This window comes from Sinocyclocheilus grahami, unplaced genomic scaffold (assembly GCF_001515645.1).
Source record: "Sinocyclocheilus grahami isolate Dianchi unplaced genomic scaffold, SAMN03320097.WGS_v1.1 scaffold2546.1, whole genome shotgun sequence".
NCBI classification, from domain to species: Eukaryota; Metazoa; Chordata; class Actinopteri; order Cypriniformes; family Cyprinidae; genus Sinocyclocheilus; species Sinocyclocheilus grahami.
This window is the reverse complement of record NW_015507725.1, coordinates 25,688-49,287: the sequence shown is the minus strand read 5'-3', so window position 1 is coordinate 49,287 and position 23,600 is coordinate 25,688. Positions and strand designations below refer to the sequence as shown.

The following is a 23,600-nucleotide window of genomic DNA, read 5'->3' as shown; positions in this document are numbered from 1 at the left end:
CTTTCTAAAGTGTCAAATTTAATAAAAAAAAAAAAAAGACAAGTCCAAAAACGCTTATAATCGCTGGATCTGGCTGGAGGCTGCGCCCTCGCCCTCAAGCTTCGTTCACTCCGCCAGCGTCTGCAGCGAGCGTTTTCATACCACAGACACTAACTGTCTAAACTGAGTTATACATGCAGACACTCATTTGGTTGCTGCTTCTCTCCATGGTGTCTTTCAGTGCAGTTATTACAGGTTCAGTTCCTGACATTCAGAGTTTGATCAAGGACACAATGGTGAGATTTCATGCGTCAACCCTTGCTGGATTTGAACCGTCAATCTTTAACCATAAATCTATGACACCACAAACAAACAAACAGAGAAAACATCTGGCAGGTCTTGCAGTGTAAAGCCTCATGCTATTTCAACATATAAACACATGCTGCTGTTCTCATAGAGGAACCACTAAAGACCCAATAATGACACAGTACCTGATCACTGCACGGCACACACTAAATCTTATTAAATCCGCTGAATCTACTGAATATTGGCTACAAATAAGTATATCACCATCACAATGATAAGTTGACATATAGCTGCCCATAAAAGTCAAGTCAAATCTAGGCTATTTATATTGCACTTTTTACAATACACAATGTTTCAAAGCAGCTTTGCATAAACTCATCATGTTAAAGTAAATACCTTCATGCTCTGTAGTCACATTAAATAGCCCAGTCCAACACCGAAAGCACCTACAATGGGCATGTAAGTGTCAGAACTGGACCTGGAGCAGTGGAAGAAGTTTGCTTGGTTTGACGAATGGTGTTTCCTGATGGCAGTGGCCTCTTTCAGCAGGATAATCTCGCAACTTGCAGGATTTACAGGATCTGCTTTTAATTTCTTGGTGCCAAAGACCATGGGACACATTCAGATGTCTTGTGGAGTCCAAGGCAGCACAAGGGAATCTACAAGATATTAGGCAGATGGTTTTAATATTGATCAGTGTATTCCTGCTATAAGGACCTGAAACTGTAAAAGACAGACAACTGGTTTTATCAATATCTTTGACTCATATTTAGGCATTTCTACTACAGTCATTACTTTCATGATTTTGAGTGGCGCCATCTGGTGTTTTGTATAATAGCATCACAGCACTATGCAACAGGAAACATTAGTGTACACAGGAAAAGGCTAGTTTTACACGTTTTTCATGTTAAAAACATTAGTTATTTATAGATCATGTATGGGATCCAACAAATACATACACAACAGGAAGGATGTAAGTATGTAAGCCACAATATAGGCTAAATACACTATGCCCCTTACACTACAAGAGTGAAAAATGTTTGATCGTTTCGGTCACAACATGACACTCTTCAGTGCCTACTCATCAAGACACAAATAATACAAACAGCAGAAGAACATCTCTGATTTAAACATTCACTCATCAGACAAACCTACATGAGTGTCAAGGATGATCTTAAAGAACATCACACAAGCCACATCCTGATTCATATATATCCTCCTTCTTATACACACACAACCAAATAGTGTTCACTATATTTACTGAACAAAGGGGAGATAATTAATTTTAATACTATTACATGTTTTGTTCAAATTATATCATGTATTTTCAAATTTGCACTTGGATTTCCCAGGATTATGTGAATGTATCAGTGTCATTAGCATCCGTTTAGCAGATACACTTATATAGTTCGGTCCATTTCTGAGATTTGGCCAAATCTGAACTATAAGTCAGCCAACCCACTGGAAACTGTGGACACAGTTTCTCATGTTTTTTGTTTCTGTAGATAAAAGGGTCTTAAAAAGCTTTTCACAGAGGCAGGACAGGAAGACACTCTTCACGTACAAACTAAACACAGATGCTCTGAATGTCCACTCTCACCTACATGATGTTTGTTCACCAACAGATCAAAACATATTTCTATAGAAATCTGACCGCAGTAGGATTCGGTTTGACTCAGATGAACGTTGGCAAACTGGCATCGTGAGATCATGGTTTTAACTTAGTTTTTTTCCATACACAATAAGTAGAAACTGAATAAATATATACATTTTTAAAATCATCATGGTTATGTTCTATTTCACCATGAAATGTAGTTCATCTACAATTCACACAATATTTATATACAGTACATTTAGCCAACCCAATCACATATTTACACATAAGTACCTTACAAAACGTAGGCTCAGTGATAAAAATAAAGTCCATATTTTAACCTATTAAGACCAGTTAAAATCTTATTTAGGGTCAGAAGAACTATAACATTATATCATATGCAAATGCGGTGTGTGAACTAGGAGGGTCAAACTCTGTCAGAGGAGGATTCATATCAGGTTGAGTATTTTCAGCGAATAGTCTTATTAGATCAGACTCTGAACAACTGAAGAAAATGTTTCATATGTTTGTTTTATTATGTTCGTGCTGCTGTCACCTGATTGGTAAGTTATAACAACATTTTATGGCTTTGTTTAGATTCATTAGTTTTGCGACATCTACTTTAAATGCAGGTGTCCGTTCTGAATTTTAAATCAAAAATTCCAGGCCTGGAAAAGTAATGAAAATCAAAATGTTAAAACTCATTGGAATTAAGGGAAATTGCTGGAGTACTACAGGTAATGCCAACATCGCTGGCTCAGAAAGACAAAACCTCCACTCAACTGCTTTCAACCCTCATGTGTTTTTTTTAGAAAAGATGCCTAAACATTTGTAAATATCTTAATTCGTAGAATTACAAATATAAATTGATTGGTACTAGTCATGAATGACTGTTAAAAGAAGAAAAGAAAATTCATTGGACATATATGTGCAAACCAAGAGTGAGATTTAGCAAGTGCGTTTTATCTAATGATCTTTAATATAAAAAGGGTGTTGAAAATATCAGGCAGAATTTAACTCATATAAATTAAGCTGCAATTATCATTGAGTACTTATATTTCAAATAAATTATGTTCTTAACATATTGATTTTGCTGTACAGCAGATAACCTTCAAACGTATTAAAGATTAAATGTTTGGTTGACACACATCTGTCTGTTTGTACATCTCACCTTACATTTGCTTTTGTGTTTCTACTGCTATTCTGGATGTTCTTCAGTTCACATTTAAAAGTTACAAACAGCGAATTAATTAATCTTTGTAAACCATTAAGAGTCTAAATCTGTGTAAAACCTCTTCACATTTTCCAGGTGTGTTTGGCGAGTCATTATCAGTGCTGGAGGGAGATTCTGTGCTTCTACACAATAATGTTACTGCAATACATGAAGACGACGACATACTGTGGAAATTTGGAGCTGAAAAGTCTCTCATAGCTCAAATCAACAAAGAGAACCAAATCTTCCCTGATGGGAGATTCAGAGACAGACTGAAGCTGGACAGACAGACGGGATCTCTGACCATCACAAACATCACAACTCAACATACTGGACGTTATGAATTAGAGATAAATGGAAAAAAACTGTCAACAAAAACATTCAGTGTTTCTGTCTATGGTGAGTAGAGATCATTTATCATTTGTCCATTTATATTTGGAAGTTTAAAAAAGAAAACACATTAACTTGTCTGTTAAAACGTGTATATTGTTGAGATGTAAAGTGGCTTAAACCATCATTTTTTTTACAGTAATTTTAGCAATTATGTTATGGCGATGATGCTGTGAATTTGGATTTAACTTTACACTATAAATTAAGTGATTTTTTTTTCAATTAAACTCATGTTAACAGTCATATTGTTAACGTTTTGTGACTTATCTACTGAAAAAGTAAGTAGATTAACATTTTCAGATCAGCCTCATTCACTTCCATTGTGCGTGCCTTTCTGTAACAAAGGTTTTAAATAAATAAATAAAAAGAAAGAAAGAAAGAAAGAAAGAAAGAAAAATGTAAATATCAAAATTATTTCACAAATGCTGTTTATTGAGCTTAACGAGTAGTGAACCTAGATTATTCTTTTAACTACCTGTTTACTGAAATGTGTAACCATTACAAAGTTTGAGATAAAAGAAAAACCCAGTGACCATCACCACACTACACCGAAAAAAAGATTGATGTTTACACTTATCTTTATTACTGCTTGTTCTCCTATTTTTCAGTCCATCTGCCCACTGCTAATATTACAAGATCATCATCTTCATCATCATCATATTGTTCACTGGTGTGTTCAGTGGTGAATGTGGGTCATGTGACTCTCTCCTGGTTCAAAGGAAACAGTTTATTGTCCAGCATCAGTGTGTCTGATCTCAGCATCAGTCTCTCTCTACCTCTGGAGGTGGAATATCAGGATAAAAACACCTACAGCTGTGTGCTCAACAATCCCATCAGCAACCAGACCACACATCTCAACATCAGACAACTCTGTCAGCCACGTTCAGGTACGATAGTGGTGAATATTAGTGATTATTTATTGACTTCGACAAAACCAAACCATAACTGAGAGAACTCTGAGAGAAGTCTTATTTGAGGTCAGACTGACACATTCATTTTGTTCATTATAGATCAGGGTCAGCTTTCATTTAACACAGTACTGATTTCTGCTGCTGCTGCTGGATCTCTGTTGATTGTAGCTGCAGTCGGGATGTGCTGCATCTGCAGGAAATGTAGAACAATTGACCAAGCAGGCAAGTGTTACCTGCTGCTTAAAAAAATTATTTTCACATTTTTCCTATTTTAATTGGTAATTAGTCCTACTATTTAAGCACTGTTATTCTCACAATCTGAATAGCAGTAAGCACCTTTTTATGGAAGGACACCAGAATAATGTGGCACAAGTTATCGGGTATTTCAGTGAATTATGATGTTTCACTTTTTGGGCTTCAATGAAATTTATGAGCACAGACCACGCATAACCTTAATTGCATACTTCATTTTTTTTTGTTTTTTATGTGAAAACGGTTATAATGTCAAAATGGACGGGAATTTTTTTTTGTTAATTGTCTAGTTAATTGTGTGCACTGAGGGCCTTGATAATACTTTTTTTATTATTATTATGTTGTTTTAATGTATATATTATCACTGAAACAGTTGAGACTCATGAAGAAGAGATCACTTATGCTGAGCCGACGTTCCACAAAAGAAAAGCACAGAAATCGGTAAGTTTATAAGATTTCACTTTCAAATAACTGTTAAAAATCTTGAATCAGTGGTTTCATATTTTAAAATTTGATGTCAGTAGCATCCAATGTAATATAATGTGTTTTTGCATGTTTAAATGTAGTAATTCCTGAGCAATATATGACATGTCACACCGAAGGAGCTTAATCACTGATGTCATGTAACACTGCTATTGCTTGCACTACAAGGCTAGATTTCATGTGAAATTATTAATGTAATTAAGTCAGATTGTCCCGTTAAGTCACGCCTAAAAAATGGGTCACAGGTTTGTTCAAAGATGGTCACACTGCTGTTTTCATTTATGTGTTTACAACCCTACATAAAAAAAATAAATAAATAAAAAAATATTAGAAACCCTCATAGAGTTTGTAATGGTTTTACAAGAAATGTATTGGTTTTAATGGAAACTAAATGGTCCCTGTGGGTCTGTACTGGTGATTAGTTGCCTTCTGTTGGATGCTTTTTAAACCACTAAATCCTAGTGGAAAACGTCCCAAAACACACTACTGTACAGGGTTGCCAGGTCTGTGTAACAAAACCAGCCCAAAGGCCAATCAAAAATACTCCCAAAACAAGCCCAGTGACCCAGCTTTATCATTGGTAGTATGTAAATATTTTACATATAAACCCCTGGGGATGGGGGGTTGGGTGGGATCGTTGGGTTTATAAGAAGTTTATAAGAGCAGTTTATAAGAAGCCCAGTTCCATGGAAAAACTGTGACTTTGGCAACTCTGCTACTGGAAAACATTAGGTGATGGTTTTAATGGTTAAAAGCTGATGGATTGTAATGCTTGTAGAGTGAAAGCATTAGAAATTCTGTGATGCTTCTATTGTTTGTTTCTTACCAGGGAAAGTTGTCCTATTCAGCTTGCATCGTGTTAATATTTTTTCGCATATAGTTAGGCAAATGCAGTTCAGATTTAGTTTTTGTTTAGTTCTGAAAAAAATAATAATAATTTGCTACTGTTGTGTCATTGACATTTGATTCAGATGAAGAATATATTACACCTTATATGATGTGTTTTTACAGGAAGTTAAAGATGAAGATAATGTGGAATATGCACCCATCACCATAAGAAGATGATCGAACTTTAATCTTTTCTGAGTTCCAGGTTGAGTTTTGGGAATGGTGAGAATCACCACATGTGGCACTAATTCTGTCAAAACATTCTGTACACAGTCAAAGATGATATTTTAAGCAAGTTTTTGAATTTAGTTGTAATCATCAAAAACTGAGTCAAAATAAACGATGCTTTTGTCACATCTAACTGTACAGAGATGTGGTTTGATCTGCTGGGTGGACAAACCGGTTCTGCATGAACACATGCTATTATTGGATGTTTGTGGTTGATGTCAGTTTATGTGTGTTTGTCTTGATGTGTCAGTAGCGTGTGGTTGAAAGGTGTTTTTCCATTCCTGCCCATATGATGCTCACAGTTTGACTTTTGCTCAACACAAAACAGCTTCACTAAATACTGAACCCATGATCTCACAGATAAATAATCCAACATCTGAGTAAAAATATCATATACTATGTATTTGTGAAGAATCAAGATATGTATTTATGATACATATATTAAAAAAGATAGCCTTTTTGGAATTTGTATTACTTTTAAATGTAACTTTCCCCAACCCTGGTTACCACAGTATCTGGAAAATAATGCTATTTTATCACCATGTCAATCTGGATTCAGGCCTAATTATTCAACAACTACTTGAACTCATTAATGATTTATTCTCAGATTTAGATACTTGAAATCTTACGGATGTTTTTGTGTGTTAATTGTTATGTAGAAGAGTGTTGTTTTATTCAGGATGTATTATTTTTGTTTTGCTTTTTTGTATAGGATCCCTGATGACTCTTTATCTTCAAGAATAAATATTTTTGGTATAAGCATCTCTCTAGATATTATGACCTCATATACTGAGTGCTAGATTCAGTAGTTATTTCCAGCTCTAGCTATTTTATGTGTCATATCTTAAGGCGTTTTATATATATCCTGTTTTTCTCTGTACTGTATGTACGTATGTATGCATGCATGTACCAAGAGCTCCTTAAAAACCACAACAAATTATTTGTGTGTTTGTGCACACTTGGCGAACAAAGCTAATTTTGATTCTGTTTTTCTCTGTCAATCACTGGATCAACTACGCCCATGTTTAGAGTAATCGGTGAGAAGAGTCAAATAAATAAAAACTTATTTGAAACTGCACAAGCTCAACTTTTTGAGTTGATTTTCTAAGCAGTTAAATTTCTCTTGGAAAAGTTAAACCCCAAAGTATGAATTATTAAAGTGAGCATAGATGTAGATAAATAAGCAAGCAAGCAAATAAATAAATAAACAAACAAACTCACCTTAAGGGAACTTCATGAGGAAATGGTGAAGATATGCACCCGCTCCAGCTCTGCAGTTGCCATCTGGACAAGGGAGCAAAACACAAGAGGGGTAATATAAATTTTAATGGGGAAGAAAGGTGATTTTAGTGACTTTGAACGTGACATGGTTGTTGGTGCAAGACATGCTTTGTCTGAGTATTTCAGAAACTGCTGATCTACATGTGATGGCTCCTTTTAGCGGGATAACTTACCATGTCACAAAACTCAAATCATTCTCAAACTGGTTTCTTGAACATTACAATGAGATCACGATAGTCAGCTAGCCTCCAGTCACCAGATCTCAATCCAATAGAGCATTAGCGATTGATGCTTTCGAAGCACTGCTTTTTGTAAATCATTTGTTTCAAACAAGTGTTTTGGGGCATGTATCAAACTTCCAAAGTCACGTTTTCAATAAACAAGGCTTAACCAAGTCACAACAGTTTCAAAATGGCAGTGATTCTCTGGTTGGGGGTTGATCTCTGTAAACCTATGATAGCCACTGCACCACATTAGCAGTTTTGCTGTAGTAACACTACACTATCATAACTAATAACAAAATGTAATAATAACACTCCTAATATTCTATAATAATGACAGCATCTTGCATGGTGTGCCCCTGATATAATCTAGTGTGTTTGTGTGCTACAAGCAGTGTGCAAACCGTATTACAAGCGCCATCTAGTGTTGATTTACTATTTATCTAATAGAAAAACATGAATTAAAAAGCTTTAAAAATGAGTTGGTTAGGTGCTGTATTCATATCTTGATTGAAGGTCAAAGGCTGAATCCTGAAATGCTTAAGGTTGAGGTTTAATGCATTTCTGATAACTCAAAAATGCAATTTATGATAAAGTCCCAGATTCCAGCAAAGAATGTTTTGTCTTTATTATACACAGCAATTTAAGGGAAAATTAGCCTGTTTAATCCCAATTTTTTCCAAGACATGAAAATATCCAAATGATGTGTCATTAGTAACCCTTTGCAATAATCAATAATCATTTTTTGAAAAAAAAAAATATATTTTTTGGTAAAGTGTGTGCAAAATTGTGGTATATATACACTGAATTAACATATTTCTGAGGTCATCAAAATTTGTGTATATCTCAGCCCAGCTACTTTAAACTCTGTTTGATCACATGGGTTACTATTACGCATAAAACCCCTTATACAACACTGATAGGAATACTGAGAAAAAAAGACAAAAAAAAAATACAACCATCAACAGATTTCAAAATTATTTTAATGTAACATCAAAAAATGTTTATGTAAGTGCAACCAGTATTAAATCATCAATATAGTGCAGGAAATGCACTAAAACACCAGTCACTACCATTTTTTTGAGCTTTATAAATTAAAACCTTCTTTATGGTCTCTATTGTGGGATTAAATTAATTAAGGCAAGTCACTACAGGTGAATAAGGTAAATATTATATCACCATATCTCTTCAGATGATCAATCACAGTACACCAAGACAATTTTTTACTAAACTGTTGTTTAAATGTCCAGATATAACATTATCCAAGTATATATGCTCCAATTTACATATATCTTCAAATCAGAAAACTGAACACTGGATTAAGCCAGATTCAAAACGTAAAAATTATTGTTTCATTTTGTTGACATTTTAAAGGTTTTTAAAGAGGGGATTTTGGATTTCTCTTCATCAATCAGAAATGGCCAACCACAATAAATAAATAAATAAATGTGTAAAACTCCATCAATAAAAAAACTTCAAAATATTGATAGGAATAAATCTGGAGAAAAAAGTATGGTTTGTGTAAGTAATGCTGAAGTTGATATATCTGGCTCAGTGCATAAAAACACCTTTCAAGATATGAAATCTCAAATAAAAAAATGCAATAAAACAAACTCTTTAAAGTGTATTTTAGATGTTTTCATTCCATTAGTCTAAAAGAAGACAAGTTATGGAAGTAACATTTTTAAATTGCCCAGTGCATGTAAAAACACTGGATTTGCCTGTAGTGTCTGGCCTTTATGTCATTTACCACAGAATAAAAAAACTAAAAAAATACAATATACAAATATATACATATACAGTATATACAAACAAAATACTCGCCAGACTTTTAATATATACATATATATATGGCGTCCATAGAGGGCTGTTTGCTTTAGTTTTTTTTAAGCAGAAAAGGGGACTAATGCCACCCACTGCACAATTTAAGTTGTCAGATCACTGCCCCTTTTACACTACACAACTGTTTTTGGGTATCTTGAAGTTATTGCGTTTTGCACACTACATGATGCATTGGCGACTGGGTGTAACACGTTGCACAATATTTCATTAGGAAGAATCCTCCACAAATCCTCATCTCATGCAGAAAAGGTGAGTTTTGAGTGAGAAGTGAAATGACGTAATGATGCAAAGATCACACAAGAGCTGAACTCTAGTTTGAGACTGGAATTCTCCCTTGCCCTGCATCATGCTCTCTCATTGCCAATGTCATTTCAAGTTAAAAAACAGTCGCAGATGGGTCCAGAATTTTAGCTTGCTAAATATTTCTCGGCATCAGTGATGCATTGGCACTTCTCTCAGATTGCGTCTTTCATAATTCACTCCATGCGACTGTCACTCACTTGAACGAGTACAGATTGTGTAATGTATACCCAGTATAAAGGAAGGAGCATTGCCAAAAGAAAGAAAAAAATAAAAACAGATTTATATAAACACTTGGCACTCTATTTTACACATACAACAGTGTGGTGTCCGTAGGCTTTGCACCCCAGTTTATATCGCTGGCAGTGACACTAATCTTCAGACACAAAGAACACAATAATTACATGATTTAAAAATCACAGGACAATTACAGCACAGCTGAATATGCTTCATGAACAGAACTAAGATCCAGAAATGGAGAAAACACCTGTAATGGACAGATTGGGGGAAGTCGTGGCCTAATGGTTAGAGAGTCGGACTGGTAACCCAAAGGTTGCGGGTTCGAGTCTCATACCGGCAGGGATTGTAGGTGGGGGGAGTGAATGTACAGCGCTCTCTCCCACCTTCAATACCACGACTGAGGTGCCCTTGAGCAAGGCACCGAACCCCCAACTGCTCCCCGGGCGCCGCAGCAAAAAATGGCTGCCCACTGCTCCAGGTGTGTGTTCACGGTGTGTGTGTGTTCACTGCTGTGTGTGTGCACTTTGGATGGGATAAATGCAGAGCACTAATTCTGAGTATGGGTCACCATACTTGGCCACATGTCACGTCACACGTCACATGATGTGAAAGACTGAACATTTATGCTACACATGGTTTCCATTAGCAGTCCAATTAGAAGCATTGGCCTCAGGAGGTATAAATGGAGTCGTACTCTGATCAGGAGGCAAGACTTCCAAATTAATCTCCTGTAAGAAAACACACATTCACAGAAAGTTAAAGAAATAAGCAGGACTAATGATTCATTTACACAAAAATACTCAGTGTTGTTTTTTCTGATGTTTGCAGAATGTATGGTAGTTTCCTTTTCCTAAATATTTAACACTTCTTAAATGTTTCTGTTAATGAATCTTCAGTCTCCACCACACTGTTATCTTTTGTACTGCAGTAATAGAAAAAGATCGCATGCCATAGGGTGTTTATATTATTGTTATTTGGGAGATATCTGAATGATTTTTTTTTATTTTTTTATAAATGGCCTCACTGGTGAAGTTTTGCCTTGGTATGAAAAAAATAAAATAAAAAGGAGAACAACAGATTCACCGTGAACATTTGTTACACCCAGACTCTAAAGTGAAGTCAGAACGTGTTAAATAAATAACTCACAAAAAACTATTATATAATAACAATATTTAAAAAAAGAAATACTGTTCTTCATTCTGAGTAAAACAGTACAAAAGCAGCAGTATCTTAAAGAGTCAATTATTGTTGGTGTTTCTGTGTACTGATTTCTAAGTTTCTCACATATCTGAATCTGTGGTTATTTATTTATTTAAGCAGACAGATTCAGTCCTCATAGTATCTCACCTGATCACGATTGTTCTGTGTGTCTGTTTGGAAAATAAACAATTAAACATTACTTTGGTTAATTACAATACAAAATATATATTTTCACATCTTTTAAATAATATTTCCACATAATACATCCCATGCTGTATGTAATACTCACTTCTCCTTCTTGCTCTGCGATAGAGGAACACAGCAGCAATGAGCAACAGAACAACAACAACAACAACAACAACAACAATTCCTGCTATAGCACCTGGAGAAAGACCTGAATCTGGAACAGATAAAGACAGACAGTCATTATTACTAGAGAGTGACTGATTATCCATACAGTATTTAACAATATCTTTAATGTATAATTTACAACTTTCTACTTTGTTCATCAGCTGTATGATATAGATTTAACTGATAAATGGCACCTTCTGGTGTTTTTAGGAACAGCAACTAAAGCAGCATCACAGCACTGTGAGCTCAACTAGAAACAGCAGTATGTTGCAGTATGACTCTGGCTAACAACTTGAAAACTGTCACTTTGAGATTCATGTGAAGATGATACTGACAATATACAATACAAATTATATTTTAACACCGAGTCATAGATCACTTTCAAACAGGCCACGATAATATTAAATACATTTATATTAACTACATTATTTATTACATAATTAAAAATAACATTAACTTGACAATAATTTTGGACTATATTCTAAAGTTAGAGGGCAAAGGCATTGAATAACTAATTTATACTCACCAATGACAGTTAAAACAGTTGATATTCTGCTAATACTGAAGCTGCCGTTTCTGCTGTTGATCTGTAGTTTATATTCTCCAGAGTCTGTGGTTCTAGTGTTTGTGATGTTCAGTGATCCAGCCTGATGATCCAGCTTCAGTCTGTCACTGAATCTCTCTTTACACTGATCATCTGTACAGACCTCACTCTGATCTCCTGTGATTTCAGCCATGAGAATGTCACTAAAATACCACGTCATCACACCATTCAGGTTTTTTACTACACCAGGATCTAAAGTAACAGATTCTCCCTCCTTCACCGACTTTCCCTTCATTTTATCTCGTTCAGCAGCAGAAACACCTGAAACACAAACCAACAGATGATGTAGGATCGTTTTGGAGGAAAAAACCTCAACAAGATGACTGATTAATCATAATATAAGAAAACTAGTAAAACAAGTACTTCACATACTCTTTCTAGACTTGGACTAAAATGCTAAATTTCTCTATATGTTGTGCTTACGTTGAACATACATCCCGGACAGCTAAAACACAATAATTAAGAAAAATTAGATAAGAAAATGTGACCAGAGATGATTTCAGAGATTAGAAATGGAAGTAATTCTGATCTGTTTAATGATACAGGTAAAGAGGAGCTTGGAATACCACTGTTATAATAAACATATAAAATCTGTTTCTAAATATTCAGGAAATGACTCACCATGTACTGAAACATTGAAGATCCTGTCACTGACGCTGCCACTGTTGATGACCTTTCTTTTGTAAACTCCAGAGTCTGTGTTTGTGATGTTTGTGATGGTCAGAGATCCAGTCTGATGATCCAGCTTCAGTCTGTCTCTGAATCTCTCTTTACACTGATCTTCTGTACAGATTTCTCTCTTTTCTCCAATGATTGCAGCGATTTGAAAGTCCTTAAAATACCATCTCATCTTTTCTTGATGATTTGCTTCAATATTAGTGTGTAGAGTGACTGAATCTTGCTCCATCACAAACACCGACTCTTCATCTGCACCAACACCAGACACACCTGGAAGAGAACAAATGAACATTTAAATAAATCTGTGATAGTGGGACTAAATTACACAACACCTAAGCACTTTCAACATGTTTCAGACATATTTCACTGTCTAAAAAAAATAGTAGATTTAAATATGTCCAGTTTGCATTCATTTACAAGTGTAGTAGACTATCAAAACTAGACTTCTTATGTCTCGCCTGCTTCTCCCTATGAGGGGTGAGATTTTGATTAGGTGTGGGTGTGGGCTTTAGAGATGGAGTCCAATCAGGTAGCAGTATCCCTACAGCAGTTTTCTCCCATTGTTCAGTTCAGTTAGGCATATGGTATTTAATGATTTATAAACAGCATTTAACAGATTATTCTTCTAATAAAACATTTGCAATAGGTTTGTAAAAGGTGCTTCTATTTGCATGTTTGACCTGAGATTATGTTGAATCTAAAGTTTTGACCAGCAGATGTCACCAGCATGTGATGTGAATCATTGTCCGAAACAATTGATTCAAAGTTTGAAAAAGCTTCATTTCTACCATCACGAATCATAACCCATAATGGGAAATGCATTGTGTAAATAAAATAGCAGTGTCTGAATCTGTGGGTGAGCACGTTACTGATCTTACAAAGTTGAAAAAGGGCACCTATTCATCTTTATCGCTCTTAACACTTTCTGAACCGTGGTATTGTGCCAGAAATATGGGTATCTGTATCGAATTGTATTAATGTAGACATGTATTATATGTACTAAAAAAGTAAAAGAACATAATTGCAGTATTTTTTGTGATTAAGCTATAGCGTTTGGGCATTTATACTACATTTATTTAGACTACTGTTTTTCATACAAACACCTAAAAACTTCATTCATTCATGTTACTATGGAAGACCATTGGTTAATAAAAAAAACAACAAAAAAAAAACAAACATTTAAAAATGAGGTTGCTACAATTTTTACAGACGTTACTGATTTTGATAATGAACAATGTGCATTTCTAAGAGACACAAATGTATATTGGTTACTGAAATGTTCTGATATAGCCTACAGTAACAGAGGTAAACACTGTGAGCCAGTGATTTTAATAGCAACAGCATTGGTGAACAAATATGAGCTGGTCACTTGCATGATTTAATATGAAGCGTGCGTAACGGTCACGTCCGTAACACATAATTAAGGTTGTTTAGAGCAAGTAAGTGAGATGAATTGTCCATCATAATTAGCACGGACATATTTTGGCTTTGTATATGAAGTTTGACATCATTTCTATTAATATTTATTATACAGTATAAACTTTATATTTAAATCGTTACGGACGTGACACAGCACATGACTTCCTAAATGTATCGCTTATAAATTTACAAGGCAGTGCTGTCATAAAGTGAGTGTATTTATTTCTCATGCATGCCTCCATCTTTCTGCAAAATGCTTACCGTTAACAAAGTATAAAAAAAGGGAGTCTTTGATCCCTCTTTTGAAAGCATGAAATATGGTTGACTGAAAATTTTACTTTTCTATCTGTGCAAACCTCATATGTGGTGAATAAACAAAGCAATGTCCTTAATTTCCCTGACAGCACATCAATACAATAAAATACAGACCTCAAAGGACAACTTTGAAAGGGTTTTATTATGTTGGTAAAAAGTTTTTTTTCATGGCAAGGTTGACATTTGCATGGAATTGCTCTATTAATATTTTCAGGCAAGACAAACCTGTTTCTTGATTTGAAACAATAGCACTCGTTAGAACACGCATAAACAAATAAATATTTTTTTTATTAAGATATTTATTTTGTTAAGGAATATTAATGCTCTGGTTTCTACAACTTTAACTTGAGCAAAAATCTGGCTTTAAAGTTGAAAGAAATAATGATTTGACATTTATCGTATAATTATTGATATCGACTGCTATGAAAAAGTTACAATGATAATTTTTTTGGCCATATCACCCAGCCCTAGTTTAGATTCTGAAAAACAAAATGTATCAGGGTTTTCATAAAAATATGAAGCAGCACAACCTTTTTTTAACTTATTCAAACATTTTTTTCTTGAGCAGCAAATCAGCATATGAGAATGATTTCTGAAGGATCATGTAATGTAGGAGTAATGATGCTGAAAATTCAGCATTGCATCAGGAATAAATTACAACTATGTCGACTATGTAACACTATAGTTATTTTTCATAAGGTTTCCTCGAAGGTAAATCTCTGTATTTTATCTACCCTTAAAAGGTGCATACTATCTTATGGTACTAATGCACCCTTTTAGGGGCAGATAAGGTGCCCATTTCAGATTACTGTCCTAGTGAGGAGCTCAAAGTACTATTGAATTTTTACAAAAAAACACATGCCTTTCAAATATAATGCCAAGTGGGTATAATTACCCATTTTATTCTAAATGATCAATTCAGTTTAGTACATCGCTATTGGAACTGATATCAGCAATACTGGCCTTGAAAGTATCAGAAAATAAGATAAGTGCTATCGCCCACCCATACAGCTCATTCACAAAGATTTGAATTTGGTGTGACCCAGGCTGGGCTTCACAGGGGGGCCATGCCCACCCAATCAGGAGCTTGGCCCACCCTGGCCTCTGCTTAAACTAGGGATGTCCCGAGCCGATCTCAAAGATTGGGATTGAGAACGATAAAGCATTTTTTTAACTGATCGGTATCTGCTCTCCTTAGCCCGATCCACTGGTGATTCTTTAGCTGTCATGCCGGTGTCATGCAATAGGTGGCGTTATGGACTTTTAACAGTCCACCGTCATTAAAAAAAAAAGAAGATGCTGAAATGTGAGTGTGTGACGCGTGTGAACAATGAGGTCTGATCTAGCGTGTCACACATGTTTAAGATTCAGTGTTTAGCATATTTGATGTGCACATTGTGTAAGGAATCTCTCTACAGTAATATATTTTACTATTTACTTTTATCTGCCATCAGACTATCTGAGACATCGTCGTCATAACGTGTTGCTATGGTTGCGTCTTGCTTTGGACTTTACTGATAGACTGGCATTCGCAAACTTCATGCTTTCTAACCTTATCTCAACTTTTTATTCCTTTATGTTGCAATTAATCTGCTTATTGTACATATAAAATACAATAAGTTTTTATCAGTAGTCCCATGTTAATAATTTTGATCACACAGTCTGTTTATAATGTCTATCATTGTGATTAGGGCTGCACGATAAATCGCATGCGATATTTAATGTGCATCTTGTCAGTAAAGCCGCTTCTGTAATCAGCGGTAAATCTCCATCACGTGCGTGCTCTCACATGAAGCAGCATTTACTACACAGAGCCGTTGTTCACTGACAAGCTGCGCAAAACCACGTTCATATATAATCGTGGTTTTGCGCAACTTGTCAGTGAACTGCAGAGTTAAATAAAAAAAATTTAAAAAACTTAATGGATGCAAACATTTACATTTAGCAGACGCTTTTATCCAAAGCGACTTACAAATGAGGAAAATAGAAGCAATCAAAATCAACAAAAGAGCAATGATACGCAAGTGCTATAACAAGTCTCAGTTAGCTTAACGCAGTACACATAGCAAGGGTTATTTTTTTTATTATATAATAAAAAGAAAAAGAAAACAGATAGAATAGAAAAAGAATAGAGCAAGCTAGTGTTGAGGCCTTTTTTTGCTTTTGTTAATTGTATAAAAAAAACAAAACAAAAATAGAATACAAAAAGATTAGAAAAGCTAGTTTTTTTTTTTTTTTTTTTTTTAAACAAGCTGTTAGTAAATTAATAGAGTGCAAGTCTAAAGGGAGCAAGTTTTTTAAGAATAGAGAGTGCTAGAGTTATAGGGTCAAATAAAGATGGAACAGGTGTGTTTTTAGCCGTTTCTTGAAGATGGTTAAGGACTCAGCTGCTTGGATTGAGTTGGGCAGGTCATTCCACCAGGAGGTAACAGTTAATTTAAAAGTCCATGAAAGTGATTGTGCTTCTTTGGGATGGCACAATCAAGCGACATTCACTTGCAGAACGCAAGCTTCTAGAGGGCACATAACACTGAAGTAATGCATTTAGGTAAAGGGGTGCAGAGCCAGTTTGGAGATAATAATATTGTGTCATTAATGTTAATTCAAGAACAAAAAATAAATAAATTTAAAAAAATCACTCTGCTCAAATATGTTGTTAACTTAATGTCTTCAGCCTTAATAAGGATTAGCTAATCTATCCATTATAGTATCTCTTCCCTGATTTACTTGTATCTTTGTTCTATTGTATTTATTTGTACTATTGCTTGTAATATGTTCATTTGTTCTTATTGTTTTACATGTCTTTAATTAACAATTTTTATTAAAAAAATACTATTTTTGTTTTTGTGGCAAGGCCGTTAAAAATTTTGCCAGGGCAAATAAAATCTGAACCAGTAAAAAAATGCCTTGCCTTGGTGTTGTGTCCTGTGTATTTAAAGAGTCACTTTCAAGACGGGTCCCTTTTGTTAAATAAAATAAACATAAAAAATCTGTAACGGGAAAAATAAAGCAATGTTAAATCCGTCCCACCAGGAACGTCGCTTGGCAAAGGATGTTGGTGAGCAAAGCCCCGTTTGCGTATAATAACCGGTCAATTATATTTATTTATTTATACGAAGGGAAAAACATGCCCACTACTGGTATTCTGATGAACCGGAACTGCCTTTATTTGCATATGTCCCTTTTTGGAAGACAGGTCACATGACATGAGAAGTGTGAGGGTACACCCAGAACCGTAGAGAGAGTAACTCTCAGTAACTCTGCATTGACTCATAACTCTTTCTATGGCTCTGGGCACACCCAAAGTTAACAAGCCCCGCATCTACCTTCCATTTTGAAAGCTCAAGTCCATTTTACAAAATCGTGCTAACAAACATAAACATGATAACAGAAGAGCTGCCAGGGACAGAAAACAGACTTTAAACAGACTGAAATTAAACGCTGCCACGCATTGTTAAAACAGCGAACATAATGTGACCCTTGACATTTATTTTAAATAACTAATATTCATTAAAAAGCTCTCTGTTTAATAAGTGTGGTAGGTAATTGTGACCCAATAGCTGCCTTATCCGTTCCACTTTCAGAAAAGCGTTTAAAACTATAACAATATGTCATCTTCACTCATTAGCTACATAAAACAGCATCAATTAAGAAATAATACATCGATTTCTGTCGAGTATAAAGTGATTAAATGGAAATACAAAATGAACCAGAAAAGAGATCGTAAATACATGTCTTACCAAACACGAGCAAAACAGTCACCAATGTCCACAAAACGGAGTTCATTTTCACCGCTTTTCGTCTTTACAAAAAAGTAAACTAAATGGAAATAAAAGCTCCGAACTTTTTAACGCAGCTCCCATTACCCCATGCCATCCCCTACATAATAGAAAGTAGGCCTAAGTAAATCGAAAGTAAAAAGGCTGCCTTAAAGCCTGTTGTTCCGGGAGGAGCTGGAGCTGGAGCTCTAGTTCCTCCTCGCTGGATGTAATGGCTGGAGCTAGACACCGTACCACACAACCATTCCCTAACCCATCCAGAGAGGGGGAGCTGGAGGTCATTTGGCTCTGCAGTGAGCAGTACTTGGTTGTTCCTCCAGCTTCCGCACTTAGTGCGAAGCTTGATTCGCTTTGCTAAAGCACGTGATCTGTGACGTCAATCTTCTTTCGCCTACAAACCACGTGACTGCGACTGGTTCAATGATGTTTTGGGTTAACTTGCAGGGTAGTGATAAGAATCATCGTACACGCACAACAATAGCTATGAATTCAATGTTTTTATGATAAAAAATGTTTTGTCTTTCATACAGATTAGATGGATCTAAAGATCCAATCGATCAAAAAGTTGGTATTGGAGTGTACATTTACAAAATCAGTAGGGAAAACAGTTTTATGGAAGGCATGGAAAGGCAGAAAGGAATGATTTTAAAGGGTGGAAGGAACAAATTCAGCACTTGCATTAACGGGGAAGCATGAACATGGTATGTGTGATGAATGTGATGTTTTAGACACAGTATGCGCTTTTTAAACGTAGTAAACACGATGATCAGAGTAGTCTTTTTATCAGTATAAAGAATAAACCAGCGAGTGCCGTGGACCTTTTGTGAAAGGGTTTGAGAGATGATCAGATATGCAGTATATGGCTGTTTTAAGCTTTTTAGAGCTTACAGGATTAGACCAAAGGATTTAGGCCTAGGGTCTGTGGATCATGATGCTTCTGCCCACCGTGGAGTTTGAGGAGTCCAGTGTGGAAGCTGGAGGAGCTTAATAATTAAAAGTCAATAAGCAATTCAATTTATGCTCAAATTAACTTTGCCTATGAAATAACAGATAAGGACTGAGGCAGAGTTCAAATAGACAGATCACAGATTGAATTTATACATTTATTTTTCATTTATTTTACTTATTTTACTGCCAGTACACAGACACAAATTAATGACTTTGACATTAATACACAAAACTAAACAAATAATTATTTGTAGAGCCAGATGTGAAACCACAGCGGCTGTAACAGCACTTTGGAAGGTGCTATTCATTTTTATGATCACTAGATGGCCACAACATACGGCACACTGTGTTGAAAAGCTTCGAGTTATGAATCCTTTTGTGATTGAGTTGAGAGAGGAAAGCCTCTTCACAAAGCTTCGTTTAACAACCACAACCTGCTGTTTCATGACAGTCATCAGCAGATGTCGCTGTTTTACAACTATGAGCTAATAAACAGGGCCAATTTGGTTGAGTTGTGGCCCAAATGATACACTGCACACTTACACTGTGTACTGTCGCTTAGTGTATGAATTTTAGCCCATGCATGTTGTTTCAAATGGTAAATTTAAAAAAAAATTATATATTATATTATATTATTACACAATGAGGCATTTGTCAGTCAAAGTGGCATTAAGTCTTGGATTGGATGATCACGCATGTTTAGACTAGGGTGCCATTTGATTTGGGACAGGCGCTGTTTACTATTTTATATATATATATATATATATATATATATATATATATATATATATATATATATATATATAACACAAATTTCCACACTGTTGAATAGATCTGAACTTAAAGGTGTTGTTCACCCAAAAAAATCATTTACTCACCCTCAAGTTGTTCCAAACCTTTATGAGTTTCTTCCTTCTGTTAAACACAAAAGATTATATTTTAAAGGATGTTGAAAGCCACTGACTTCGATAGTAGGGGAAAATAATATACTAAATACTACTCTCCATATCACTGCCATATAAAAAAAATAGCACAAATATAGTAAGAGTGGTATAATATTATATATTAAAACAGCTTGAACGATTCATAAAAAAGATAATCAATCAGTGCAGTACAGTGCTACTCGCGTACCATTGAAAATAAACACACCGTTACATTACACATCTATAATAAATAAGGACATTAGAATGACTGCTGACTAAATCATAATGTAACATGATGTTTCATTATTAGCAGCTATGCTGAAAAAATTCCTTTAAATAGTAATAATCAATTAATTTAAATGAAATATTATTACATAAAATGATTCATTGAGACATGATACAGTTATTCCAACATTAAAATGGTTTGATCTTTGACCTCTGACACTGATTTGGCCGTTTTTGATGAATTCAGTATTTTCTTTTACTGTAAAGCTGTTCTAGAGAAGATCAACTGAGAGGTTCATAGCAGAACAGGAAGAAGATCTTCGCCTACAAACTAAACTCACACACACACACTAAATGCCTACACACTGTTTGTCCTTCCAACAGATCAAACCATGTTTCTGAGGAAATCAGACTGCAGCAGGTTTCGGTTTGACTCAGAAGATGAGCTACTGGTGTCAGGGTATATTTCAGTAAATCTGGCCATGTGAGAGGCCAAGATGGTTTTGGGGTTTGCAGTTTGCAACTGAATACTTATAAAAGCCATTTTAAAAGAAGCTTTAACTATAAAATTAATGTTGACTAATACAATATTCACACAATATTACACTGTTCTACACTGTCAGAACTACATAAAAAAACTACAAATAAATATAAAACTGAATAATGTTTTTCTATTTTAAAAATGGGTAAAGTCTTGATTAAAACCAGAAGAATGTGTATATGTAACTATATATATATATATATAATATACATTCAGAGAGAAGGAAGAAGGACAGAGTGTGTGAACTAGGAGGGGGAGGATTTACACGCCAGGTTGTGTTTTCTCAGGGGACAGTGTTTTTAGAGCAGACACTGAAGAACAATAGACAATGGTTTGCACATTTGTTTTGTGCTATTTATTTTGGTGGCGTCTGACTGGTAAGTTACACAAGAATTTGTACAACTTCACTTGTTTCCATTTTAGAGTTCCAAAGCTGCTGATACTTTTAATTAACAATTATTAGTTGTTATCTGTATCACATTAACCAGTTAATCATTATTGTGAGATTAAGATTCAGGTAAAAGCATGCACATTAAATAACTGGTTCACACTCATCTGTCTGTTCTTATATCTCACATTTCATTTGTTTTATGTCTCTTGCTGTTCTATAATTCACATTTAAAGGTAACAAATACATAAAACTTTGTATACTTAAAGAACATCAATATGTTCTCCAGGTGTGTTTGGTTCTGAGACAAATGAATTGCAATCACTGTCAGTAGTGGCGGGAGATTCTGTCACTCTTAATACTACCATTACTGAAATACCTGAAGAAGATGACATACTGTGGAAATTTGGAGTTGAAAAGCCTCTGATAGCTCAAATAAATAGAGCTTATGGAATCATCAACACATATAATGAAGGGAGATTCAGAGACAGACTGAGGCTGGACAATCAAACTGGATCTCTGACCATCACAAACATCACAACTCATCATGCGGGACTCTATAAACTACAGATAAATGGAGCAGAACGGTCATCAAAAACATTCAGTGTTTCTGTCTACGGTGAGTAGAGATCATTTGTCCGGTCCTTCACATATTCTTTTTTTATTAGCTACATTATCAAATCACTAAACATTGTAATATTTATCTCTATCCTCTCATGTTTTCAGCTCGTCTGTCTGTTCCTGTCATTAGCATTAACTCTTCACACTGTACTTCATCATCATCATCATCTTCATGTTCATTGGTGTGTTCAGTGGTAAATGTGAGTCGTGTGACTCTCTCCTGGTACAAAGGAAACAGTTTATTGTCCAGCATCAGTGTGTCTGATCTCAGCATCAGTCTCTCTCTACCTCTGGAGGTGGAATATCAGGATAACAACACCTACAGCTGTGTGCTCAACAATCCCATCAGCAACCAGACTCAACGTCTCAACATCAGTCAACTCTGTCAGCCACGTTCAGGTACAACAGCACTGATTTACATGTTTTTACCTTCAGCTGTTGTAGATCAGGCTGAAATAATTCATTCAATAGCCATCTGTCTTCAGCTGTTACAACAGCAGGTCCGTGGACTCCTTCACATTCTCCGGACTCTGTGTCTCTGATAGTGCTGATCTCTGCTGCTCTTGTTGGATCTCTGTTGATTGTTGCTGCAGTCGGGATCTTCTACATCTTCAGGAGAAACAGAAAAACTGATCAAGAAGGCAAGTGCTTCCCTACTTCTTTAAACAAGTGTTATTGCAAATAATACTTTAAAAGTATACTAATATACTTTAATCAGTTGATAGCCCTACTAATTATTTAATCACAGTTCTCCTAGTCATTTTTGTAGTTCTTAATCTTTAGTTCCCTTATATGGAAAGTAACCAAAATAATGTGTTTTTGGTGTTTAGCAATTTCTGCAGATCCCAGCTCTAATAATAAAACATCTTAAGGAACATAGGTTAAAATGGAGTTTTGTTGTTTTAATTAATATATATTGTTTCAACAGTCCAGACTCAAGCAGAAGAATCAACGTATGCTGAGCCAACATTCTACAAAAGAAAAGCACATAAATCGGTAAGATCATTTACAGTATGTCATCGGTCTCTATCGCTTCATCAGTGACAGGGATTTAGATGTGCGCTTGTGTTTTTGTCTGTATAATGATCCATTACATGCATCACAAACTCAATAGCATCATATCAGATATTTATAGAAGCCATAAGATCATCATTCAATGCGATAAACTTTCTGAGCATTTCAAGGGTAAAGCTTATTATGAATGTGTTTGCATGTCTACATGTGTGACGGAGCTGAATGTGCAAGAGAACAGAAACACAACAGTCCATGAGAAAAATGTGCTTTGTAAATCATAAAATGACAATCAAAAGTTTGATATTGCTTTCTTATAGTGTATTAAATGAAACATCTGATATCTGCCCAGCTCTTTTAAGTCTAAACTTCTAATTCAGATTTTAACATCCATTCTAAAAGAATATTTGAATATTTGTTTATATCTCTGCGTGTCACTTATAAATTTACAAAATTGACCCTTTTTCTA

The 23,600-nt window shown here is 35.2% G+C and overlaps 2 protein-coding genes across 2 annotated transcripts in view; one reads left to right on the top strand and one right to left on the bottom strand.

Annotated features, from left to right (window-relative positions):
* The first annotated feature begins 2,394 nt into the window (after positions 1-2,394).
* Positions 2,395-23,600, top strand: part of LOC107575279 (SLAM family member 9-like) — a 36,556-nt gene continuing 15,350 nt past the window's right edge. The window contains exons 1-3 of the mRNA XM_016261686.1: positions 2,395-2,442; positions 3,189-3,491; positions 22,226-22,519. Coding sequence (XP_016117172.1) covers positions 2,403-2,442; positions 3,189-3,491; positions 22,226-22,519 — 637 coding nt within the window. The 5' untranslated portion in view covers positions 2,395-2,402. The remainder of the gene's footprint in view (positions 2,443-3,188; positions 3,492-22,225; positions 22,520-23,600) is intronic.
* LOC107575278 (carcinoembryonic antigen-related cell adhesion molecule 1-like) lies at positions 10,731-18,808 on the bottom strand. The gene is made up of 6 exons (XM_016261685.1): positions 18,436-18,808; positions 12,905-13,231; positions 12,206-12,544; positions 11,618-11,728; positions 11,476-11,498; positions 10,731-10,856 (listed from the first exon to the last, which is right to left on the bottom strand). Exons 1-6 carry the CDS (start codon positions 18,479-18,481, stop codon positions 10,755-10,757), a joined length of 948 nt encoding a protein of 315 aa, XP_016117171.1. The 5' UTR covers positions 18,482-18,808; the 3' UTR covers positions 10,731-10,754.

Excerpts from the sequence above, each read along its gene's own strand:
- LOC107575278 (XM_016261685.1), bottom strand. The coding sequence starts at position 18,481 with ATGAACTCCGTTTTGTGGACATTGGTGACTGTTTTGCTCGTGTTTG. Across the intron at positions 12,545-12,904 it reads CTTCAATGTTTCAGTACATG|GTGTTTCTGCTGCTGAACGA; the intron begins GTGAGTCATTTC and ends TTTGTGTTTCAG. Across the intron at positions 10,857-11,475 it reads CACAGAACAATCGTGATCAG|GAGATTAATTTGGAAGTCTT; the intron begins GTGAGATACTAT and ends GTTTTCTTACAG.